Below are 10,164 nucleotides of genomic sequence, written 5' to 3'. Positions count from 1 at the left end.
GGACAGAGTAGGGTTGGGGCAGAGGACAGAGTAGGGTTGGGGCAGGGGACAGAGTAGGGTTGGGGCAGGGGACAGAGGTGTAGGGTTGGGGCAGGGGACAGAGTAGGGTTGGGGCAGAGGACAGAGTAGGGTTGGGGCAGGGGACAGAGTAGGGTTGGGGCAGGGGACAGAGGTGTAGGGTTGGGGCAGGGGACAGAGTAGGGTTGGGGCAGGGGCCAGAGGTGTATGGTTGGGGCAGGGGGCAGAGTAGGGTTGGGTCAGGGGACAGAGTAGGGTTGGGGCAGGGGACTGAGTAGGGTTGGGGCAGAGGACAGAGGTGTAGGGTTGGGGCAGGGGGCAGAGTAGGGTTGGGTCAGGGGACAGAGTAGGGTTGGGGCAGGGGACAGAGTAGGGTTGGGGCAGGGGACAGAGTAGGGTTGGGCAGGGGACAGAGTAGGGTTGGGGCAGAGGACAGAGGTGTAGGGTTGGGGTCCGGGGCAGAAAACCTTCCTCGTCCAGAAAACCCCCCTCTTTCACAGAGGAACTGTGTTGGAACTTGGCACTTGGCAGGTATGCCTGCAAACAACTTTGGCCAGTGCAGGACTCCTCTCACCACTTCAGCTTCCGAGAGAATGGACCTGAAACATCAACATCATGTTCAGATTAACTTTAAGACAGACAGACAGACACAGACAGACAGACAGACAGACAAGACAGACAGACAGACAGACAGACAGAAAGGCAGACAGACAGACAGACAGACAGACAGACAGACAGACAGACAGACAGACAGACAGACAGACAGACAGACAGACAGACAGACAGACAGACATACAGACAGACACCTTTGATATTGCTCATCCTCCTGCGGTTTCGGGGCAAAGTGAGGTCCAGTCTGAACGCTGGCTCTGGGGTCCGCAGCACCTCCTCCAGTTTATACTGTTCTATACTTTCCTATAGGGAATCAACGCATTACAAGTCACACAAGTGTGAATCGTGTATTATTTATTATTTAATTAACCAGAGCGGTGACCGTTGGGCACTGTCCTAAACTTAGAATGATGGAAATGCATGCTCCACCCAGTTATTTGTGTCCCTTTTTTGCCCATATATGGAGTTATTTGTCAGGCATGCCCAAATATGGAGTATAGCCTATAGGCCCTATACAGATGGCAGAACAGGCCAGCTTCATATGGAGATGCACAGAGCCTGGGCACAGGAGGCAGGGGCCCTGTCCAGATCCCGGGCAGAGGCTTTTGTGCTGGGTCTGGACAACCAGCGAGCCAATGGACTTGACACCAGGCACTGCACTCCCAGTGGTGGTGTGGAACGCCTGTGTCAAATTTGAAGTCGGTGGGGCAAATGGTTCTCGAGTTATATGGAGTTCAGACGTACGTACACACACACAGAGACGTGGTACATTTATATTAGGATCAAATGAAATTACCCTCTCCAGGCAACTGAGCAGATGGCTCAAGAATGTCTATGACTGAAACGTTTATACTTGGCATGCACACCCCTGGGGTACCCCAGTCAACAAAGTACTGTATGGGTTTAAGTGCTTAATGGGGGAACGTCAGAACCTCCTGTTTTTCAAAGGTCAAAAGTTTAGCCTGATGCTTATACATGGGTCTTTGTGGCAGTGGGGTGTGGTTTCCTGTCAATTTTTACAATTGACAATTTAGGCATTTAGCGTACGCTCTTAATCCAGAGCGAATTACAAACAAAAAAGCATGGCAATACATCACATACATAAAAAGTAGTTTTCATGAAACATGCGTAAGCTAAGAACTTAACAGTGGAATCGCTATATATGTCGGTTGCAAGGGGAGATCGAGATACAGGGATGCCGGCCGGGTACAGCAGTGCAATACATGGGACTATAATGTGTCATAGAAGGGTACTGTAATGGCATGAATTCTGTGTGAGTTTCATTCACCGTGTTACCGTGTGCCAGCACGTACAACAGCATGCATGTGCAGTTAAATGTACAGCCAACCAGGTGCTCAAGGGAGATGAAAATGTTCTTAAATGTGTATATATTGACGATGCTTCTAAAAGGAAGAGTGATCTTAAACAGGAAGGAGAGAATGTAGAGGAGAGGATGTAAAGTTAAAACCCGTTCTCTCTCTCTCTCTCTCTCTCTCTCCATCTTCCATTGTCTCTCTCTCTACCTCTGACAAGGGAGTCGGCTGACGCTTCCTCCGTGCTCCAGGTGTGTTGGGTGCCGGGCTACTCCCTCTCTCTCTCTCTCTCTCCCTCTCCCTCTGCTGCAGGATGGCAAGCCGTGTGGCTCTGTACTCCAGAGAGAAGTTACTGATGATCCTACAGAAGTCCTCGGGGCTCGTGTCTCTCACCATGGCCCGTGAGTAGCCCAGGAACAACAGGAACGAGTGGAACCTGCATGGAGAGACAAGAAAGATTAACAATGATAATCAAAGAATGGCGTGATACTGTATAAAGAACAAAACAAGAAAACAGGAGGAGGAGGGTGAAAGGCCGACAGCAAGAAAGACAAAAGCAAGAGTTAGAGACACAGACAGTGTGAAGATACAAGTACTCCTTATCTCCGCCACTGTTCAAGATGCCCTTGTGCAAGGCACATAAACACCAGCTACTCCAGAGACACCGCTCAGTTGCCAGCAGTACAACAAGATTGTGGTTTTGAGTGTGAATATGCTATGTGACCATAGGAATGCTAAGTATTTTGTTTGCACAGTATTGAATGTGTCACTTATTCACACAATTTCTATGGTTTGATTGTTGCCCTTGGAACAGAAAATTAAATACATGAAACCTCAGCCCTCGCATCCCTATTCCTGGGCAAAGATTAAGTGAAAATTGCAGATTTCGACACGTTGTGAGCTTGTAGATCTTCTAGATGGGCTTTTTTCAGGGGAAGATAATTGATGTAGGGATCATCATTCCTTGTTTATTCACTTTATTCATTCTTTGGTCGTCAAGAACGGGACTCGAATATGTGACGCGCTGTCAGGCCAGAGACTATACTGTATGTGGCACGTGCCTGGACCACTAGGCCAGTGGGTGCCCCCATTCACTTTATGTTTAATTAACTTTTTACCTTTGGCTGTGGGTATTAATACTGTTACTGTCGTATTATTTATATAAAGAAAAATATTCTCAGGGTAGTTGTTAACCCATCTAGACCGTCAGGCATCAAACAAATGTATTTTGTTGTTTGGTGTATGTTTTTATGGATGTTGGACGGTATGTGTATGTGTGTAATATCTGTGCCCTTTGTTTCGCAACGTGTCTGAGCTGAGCTGTCTGTGTCTGGTTTTGTTTTGTCTTCGTCATAAAATTAAAAAATCAATAAAAAAATATTATAAAAAGACAAGTGGTTAAAACTAGAATGGACTTATGCCACAGCCTCTACCTGTTGATAACCCGGCGATGGACAGCTCTCAGGACCTTCAGCCTCTCCTCACACTCCTTCAAGAACTTTGGCAACCTGCGGCGTAGGGATCCCTCCGGGGGCGCTGCAGCCTCGTCGTCGCCTCTGTTCTTCTTACCCCCCTTCCCCCCTCGCCGCTTCTCGTCCGCGCGCTCCAGTGTGCGCAGCTGCTCCCACAACGCTTTGCACGTGGCCTCCAGCTGGGTCAGGTTGGTTTGGACTAAGGCGTAATCATACTGTGAACAACAGAGAGCGGTACTTTGAGGGCAGTGGAGACGCCATGAGAAGTGGCTACATGCTCGAGCGAGAGACAGAGAGAGATGTTCAAGGTTCAAGGTTCAAGGTTGTAGTTTATTTTTGCATCTTGTGTACAGGTACATAAGAGTAAAACTTATTTTTGCTTCCTTCTGACAATGCAGCAGCATAGATAACATAACAGCAATCACAGCAAGCACAGCAAACAAAGAGCAAATAACAAAAACAAAAAAGAGTAACAGTAAAAGTACAGTAAAAGTGCATGTTTTCCCTGTAGTTGCAAAGTTAGGTAAAACTTATGAGAGAAAAAGAAAGAGAGCAATGGATAAAGAAGAACAAGAGAGAGAAAGCACTGGGTTATAGGGTGATGCTATTTAAGGGCAGAGGAGACAAACAACGTGATGTGTGGATAGTGGTTTTACTCACAAAACCATAGAAACGAGACAGAGAGAGATGCAGATAGAGTGTACACACACACGCACGCACACACGCACGCACATGCATGCACACACACACGCACACACACACGCACCTTGCTGGCTTTGGTGACGGCGGTGATGTCAGAGTAGAGGTCACTGGATTGCGGGTAAAGCTCCAGCAGAAGAACACAGACATGGTGCAACAGAGGCTGGCGTGAGTGAGTATCCCTCACCTGAGTTAACTTCCCCAGATAGCTCAGTTCAAAACCACGGGCCTGAGGGAATTACCCGCATCCGTGTGTGTGTGTGTGTGTGTGTGTGTGTGTGTGTGTGTGTGTGTGTGTGTGTGTGTGTGTGTGTGTGTGTGTGTGTGTGTGTGTGTGTGTGTGTGTGTGTGTGTGTGTGTGTGTGTGTGTGTGTGTGTGTGTGTGTGTGTGTGTGTGTGTGTGTGTGTGTGTTCAGTGTGTGTGTGCAGGAAGATGAGAAACAGTCAGATGTTAATGATTAATACAATTAAAGTATTCATAAATGAATGAATTAGTTCAGGTGCATGCAGTGGGGATGACACAGTAATGCACTCACTCACCTTACATCCATTGAGAAAGTTACCAATGGCTAGCACCGTAGCCAGTATACATTTGAATGTCTGATTGGCTGACAGCTGTTCCATCGCTAACTTCAGGTAGAACAGTGGCTCAGCAATTTCCTGGAAATAATAGGAATAAAAAGGAATAAATCAACAGAGTAGAATAACATTGACACTACTAGACCTTTGTCAAATCAAATGCCATAAAAAAATAATTTTGTCACTGACCCTCTCTAACGTGTCATAGTCCAGAGCGAAGGCCCACAGCTGCAGCCTGGAGCTAAGGTGAGGGATATCCCCCAGTGTGAGGAGGCAGAGCTCAGCCGGGGCCAGAGGTGAATGTGGGGACAGAGACTTGGCCTCATGAATCAGTTTGAGTTCCTCTTCACTTGGGACCAATGACTGAAGCCTCTGTTTTGAGAGAGGTTCAAGGAGATGAAGAGAGAGAGAGAGAGAAAGGAAAGGTAAGGATAGGTACTATGTTTACCCAGGGTAACTGGACTAAGCTCAATAACTTGTTTACAGCCAGGCCCTGCTCATAGAACATTTCATGGTAGGGGTTCAATGCCTTGTAAAAGGGCACGTAAGAGAGAGAGAGAGAGAGAGAGAGAGAGACTAAACGGAAAGAGAGAAAGAGAGGAATGATATAAAATTACATTAACATTATACAAAATTCTAACCATTCAGTCTGTCTGTTGGCTGCTTAAATCTAGCAGGTCACTGGTTCATACAAGAACAGACAGATTCAGGGCATTTTGTGCCCAAAAATAAATTGTCGTAGTCAAAACCCCACGCTCTGGTAACCTTCTTTTTTTTTTTTTTTTTTTTTTTTTTTTTGCGGCTTACGCCTTTATTGATTTTTTAAGGGATAGAAAGTAGGCTGACAGGAAACGGGAGAGAGATGGGGGGATGACATGCGGTAAAGGCCGTGTCGGGTCCGGGAGTCGAACCCGCGGCACACCGCGACTGGATCACCAGTCCGGTGCCCAGACCGTTACGCTACGGCCTGGGCCTGGTAACCTTCTTTGACCCCCCTGGCGAAATGTGAATACCCGTACACAGTATGTACCCCTCCTTTCCGCCTCGCTGTCAAAACAAATCTGAACTTTTCCTCTCTTGTGTCTGCTGCATCCTGCTCATCTTTCATACTCAACAAAGGATGAATACTAATAGAAATGGTAATAAAAGAAAAAGAAAAGAAGAAGAAGACAAATGTGCTGGAGCCTGGAGGTCAGATACTGAAGCTTCATTTCTGAGGGTTATAACAAACTGTATAGGTCTGTTTTGAGCAAGAAATAAACAACCATAACCATAGAAAGAAAGAAAATAGAAGATAGACAGGGAAAGAGATGCAGGCAAATACAAATACAAATAAGTAGTTTAGCAATAACAATAATAATGAATGTAATAGTGTAGGATAATATAATATGGTATAGCAATGTTGTCGGATAATAATATATATAATGTATAAGAATATTAAGATAGTGGTGTACTAATCCAACTGGCCCGTGCAAACCGGAACAGGATCCAAGACGAGAATGCTTCCTCTGAGAAGCAGAATCCCACTCATCTGCACACTAAAAAGAAAGCCAGCCTAGGGGTCATAAGAAACAGTACCTGGACATCCTCCCTGTCCAGCACACTGTTGTCCATACTGTATATGGCCGGGGGTAGGAGCCGAGGAGGCGGCAGGCTGCTCAGGGCGATGGTGATGATATTGCTGCGCTTCACTCCCAGTACAGAGACCGAAGGCTGCTTCTGTGGTTGAGGCAAGGGGAAGCGGAGAGGAAAGACCACATGTCAACGTGAGAATGCCTTAATCACTTCCATTACAGGCCTCCTCAGTCTGTATCTTTTTCTTTTCTTTTTATCCTGCCCAATATAAGTGAGATTGTAATATCAGATGCAACGACTGGAGAAAAGTTGAACCACTTGAACCCTATCCTATACAGACTAAAGATTTGGGAGGATTAGCAGATTTACAAGCTCACAGCACATTGCAATGTGACGAGATGTGAGCTTGTAGATCGGTCAATTTTATTAGAGCGTAGAGCAAAAGTAGTATGGGCTCTTCATGTGAATCCATCCAGTCAATTCAGTTCAAATACACTTGAAAGGACATTTTTCAGTCTGACAGTTTATCTGACACACAAACTAAAATCCTTAGGGTTAATTTGAATCTGTGAGAGGTTCTGAGGGTTTCATTGTGTGTCCCTTATACTAGACCACACCCTCCTGGCACTCCAAGTAGGTCAAAACAAACAATGATAATTCACTGCAGTTGCTAGTGCTACTTTATCATGGTGCATACTACACCTCTATGCTCTGTCAGAAGGAGACCTAGATAGTTATAGGCCTACACTAATGCTGAATTAGGTCTTGCTGGGAAGACACTGCACTATAAAGATACACACTGCAGTGTGATCACTGCAGTGTGATTTATGCAGCATTAGCTGCAGAAATTAGTAAATTACCACCTGCATCAAGCAGAGAGTTGCTGAATTTTGGTTGTGGCCGGGTATTGCAGTAATCTTCTTTAGTGCACTGACCACATACTGTATAACCACAGCATCTCCTGTGTTGCATGTTGTTTCCCCTCAACGTATGTCTCTCTGCATTCACAGTTTATCTAAATAAACAAAAACTGCCTAAAAAGGTGAATCATCATCTTTATCAGTCACTAGTATGACAGCATACATGTAGGTTCTTTTCACATTCTAATGGGGGTTTATTGGACAATGTCATCCACTGGTAAGTAATACGTATTATAGCCCATGGATAAAAAAAGTTACATTCAGTACACTGGCTATCACTTACGCTACAACAGAGTGTATACAGTACACAGCTAATTGTAAACTTGGTAAGAAGATGAGATGACACATGGGAAAATCCTACAAAACATAATAGGTAATAGCTTAGCTTTGGCAAGTTTGATTCCCATGTGGGAGTCCTCAAAGTATTTACCTTAGCTCTTAAAAGCAACATCCATTTTCAACTCATTCTTACCCTCCACCCACTGACAGTTGTACAGGTATTATTATTGCCCTTGGTCTCAAACAGGTGCTCCAATTGGGTCGTGTCCAGGTGGACTGGCTCCAGCCTAGCCCAGATGGTCTGGGTCCCAAAGCGGGTTTTCCTGGGCAGGGGGTCCAGGCTCTGAAGTCCCCTCCAGTGTAACTTCAAGGTGCGACATTTGACGGGAGTACCTGCAGGGGACGCAGGTGGTAGGGGAGGAGCTATGGGAAGGGGCGGTGCCAGCGGAGGCAGAGGCGGTGGGACAGGAGGGCTCTGAGGAGGACACCCTGCTGGCACTTGATTGTTGGAGTTGGTTCCATCGTCCTCTGTGCTGTCCACTCCCAGGTCCTCCTCGTCCCAGAGGTCAGAAAAGTCCAAGGTGTTGAGGCGGAGACGCCGCCCATGCTTTAGGAAGGCGGTCCATGATTGGTCAAAACCCCAGGTGAGGGGTGCCTCCACGGTTTGGTCAGACTCCTTCATTGAATGAATTGCTAAGAATGTCCTGCCAAGTAATAACTTTGAGTTTTCTGTGCCCAAAAAAGGTTCACTCAAACACGGTTCATTTTCATATCACACTGATTGTCGTTGCGCTGCTTCATCCTGGTCTTCTCTTGTTTTGCAGAGTAGAGGCTTTAGAATTTCTCACGTCCGTTCTCTCCTCACTGTGGAGTCAACAACTTCACTCCAGCCCCTGTGTTTGCATTTGAGCGTCTCCGGGTTGCACTGCCTCCCTCGTTGACCACAAGTGCACAGGGAGAAGCTCATAGCTCGGCCAACCGAACCATAATCTTTGAACGACCTCTGGGTGTTCTCGCTGTGGCGTAACCTGTAATTGCCTCCGGTGAAGTGGATGTTTGTCCCTCAAAAAATTGAATTTCACAGAGTGGTTGCAAATACACGATGATCCAAAAGTCGAATGCTTCTTGGTTGCTTCATCTAGTAGTGGCAATGTTAGACTTTATTCCAAATATTTTCTGCTGCCTCTGCTTCAAGATTCAGAATCCCTCTTTGAAGTGAACGCAGTGATTGTACATCGTTTTTTTTTCTGCTTTAAGAGTTGCATCAGTTGCAGAGTCTTGCTGAATAAACTGAACTGAATAAAACCTAAGGAACAGGCCTGCATTTCCCACATGCACTACTGGCCTGCTTCTACAGCCAACCTCTCTTTTCATCTCTCTCTCTCTCTCTCTCTCTCTCTCTCTCTCTCTCTCTCTCTCTCTCTCTCTCTCTCTCTCTCTCTCTCTCTCTCTCTCTCTCTCTCGCTCTCTCATTTGAACAGTTTGTGTATATCAGTCTTGGCTTATTTGAGTTGCACCCTTTCCCTTAATTTCCTTATCGGGGCAGCATCTCCTGTTTGTATTGCTACTTGTGTTTACACAAACCCGTCTATCTGCTTCAGAAGATCTCTCTTCATCCTCCCTCCCACTTCCCCCCACCATCACCCCTTCCCTGCTGTGTGATCATCAGAATGACCTTTTTCTCCTACGATTGTTCTGCATTGTGTCATATGAGTGCTCTGCTCACATTTGCAGTGATATATTTGTATCAAAGATATATCATGCACAATTGACTGTACCTTGCAACTGTACTGTACCTTGCAACTGCACTGTACCTTGCAAAGTATACAGTACAATGAATGAGGCCATATCATCATTCTTACATTCGCCACTCAATATCCTCAGCACTTATCAAATGACATGTGGAAGCCGTGCCCTTGTGCAATAATAGCAAAGGAGAAATTTCAAATAAAAATATGAAAGCTTGACCAGCATACCACAACACACAAGGGATGACAAAGAAATATACTGTATATATGTTTTTTTAAATATGTGAATTAAAGATATGCTATATGATGACACATTATAGTCTACAGTCAAATCTCACATCCATTGTGTAAAACAAGCACAACAAAGACGAAAGGAAATAATATATATGATATTATAATATATTGCCCACAGCTTTTTGAACTAGCCTCATGGCTTGGCCATACTGGCAGATTCGCATCTGGCCACTTTTTATTTTTTTAACAGCTGTACACGGTCTTGCACTGTTTACAGAGGTTACTTGTACAAGTTGTACGGTCGACATGCAGCTATAATGAGAATCCCTCCCTTTTGCCATTAAGTCTCCCATAATTACACTTTATCTGTGTGTCCTTGCTGTCTACAGTAGTTTGAGGGTCCTCAGGGGGATTTACTACCAAAATGGCTTCTATATGTTAAATTACAGCCAGTTTGTTGGGCAGTCAGTTATGTTAATTTCTAGTACTGCCTTTTTCATATTAATGTACACTTTTTACAAATTCTACATCTGTGAATTATAAACTACAACTATATGTTCTTCCTCTTCCACTTGAAAAAGTGGAGAGATGTGAGCAATGAGCACTAGAAAAATAACGGAGGAGAGGGCGTAAAATCAGGGTACGGAACTTGTGACATCGTGGACCGACACTTTATTTCTCTTCAGAAGCGTTAATATTGTAACCTCGACGCAGA

At 45.3% G+C, this 10,164-nt stretch overlaps 1 protein-coding gene across 3 annotated transcripts; it reads right to left on the bottom strand.

Annotated features, from left to right (window-relative positions):
- Positions 1-370: 370 nt before the first annotated feature.
- On the bottom strand, positions 371-8,831 carry LOC310875381 (FH1/FH2 domain-containing protein 1). Of its 3 annotated transcripts, XM_083788589.1 has the most exons (9): positions 7,661-8,831; positions 6,272-6,412; positions 4,883-5,065; positions 4,655-4,774; positions 4,182-4,343; positions 3,377-3,630; positions 2,154-2,379; positions 825-933; positions 371-617 (listed from the first exon to the last, which is right to left on the bottom strand). In XM_083788589.1, the coding sequence occupies exons 1-9, from the start codon at positions 8,147-8,149 to the stop codon at positions 589-591; spliced, it is 1,713 nt and encodes a 570-aa protein (XP_083644715.1). In that variant the 5' UTR covers positions 8,150-8,831; the 3' UTR covers positions 371-588. The 3 variants fall into 3 exon arrangements, with proteins under 3 accessions (XP_083644715.1, XP_083644716.1, XP_083644714.1); XM_083788590.1 differs by lacking the exons at positions 371-617; positions 825-933 and adding an exon at positions 975-1,312 and having other exon boundaries at positions 4,302-4,343; XM_083788588.1 differs by lacking the exons at positions 371-617; positions 825-933 and adding an exon at positions 978-1,312.
- Between the last annotated feature and the right edge of the window lie 1,333 nt (positions 8,832-10,164).

The sequence above is a fragment of the Protomyctophum parallelum genome (genome assembly GCF_964188405.1).
Source record: "Protomyctophum parallelum genome assembly, chromosome: 18".
Lineage (NCBI taxonomy): Eukaryota > Metazoa > Chordata > Actinopteri > Myctophiformes > Myctophidae > Protomyctophum > Protomyctophum parallelum.
Note: the sequence above shows the minus strand (reverse complement) of the source record. Positions and strands in the feature narration are given on the sequence as shown.

Bases quoted from the DNA above. Each gene is read 5' to 3' on its own strand.
- LOC310875381 (XM_083788588.1), bottom strand. From the start codon at position 8,149: ATGAAGGAGTCTGACCAAACCGTGGAGGCACCCCTCACCTGGGGTTTT. The intron at 6,413-7,660 runs GTAAGAATGAGT...CCTCAACCACAG, and splicing joins CAACTGTCAGTGGGTGGAGG to AAGCAGCCTTCGGTCTCTGT. The intron at 2,380-3,376 runs GTAGAGGCTGTG...CTCTCCATGCAG, and splicing joins CATCGCCGGGTTATCAACAG to GTTCCACTCGTTCCTGTTGT.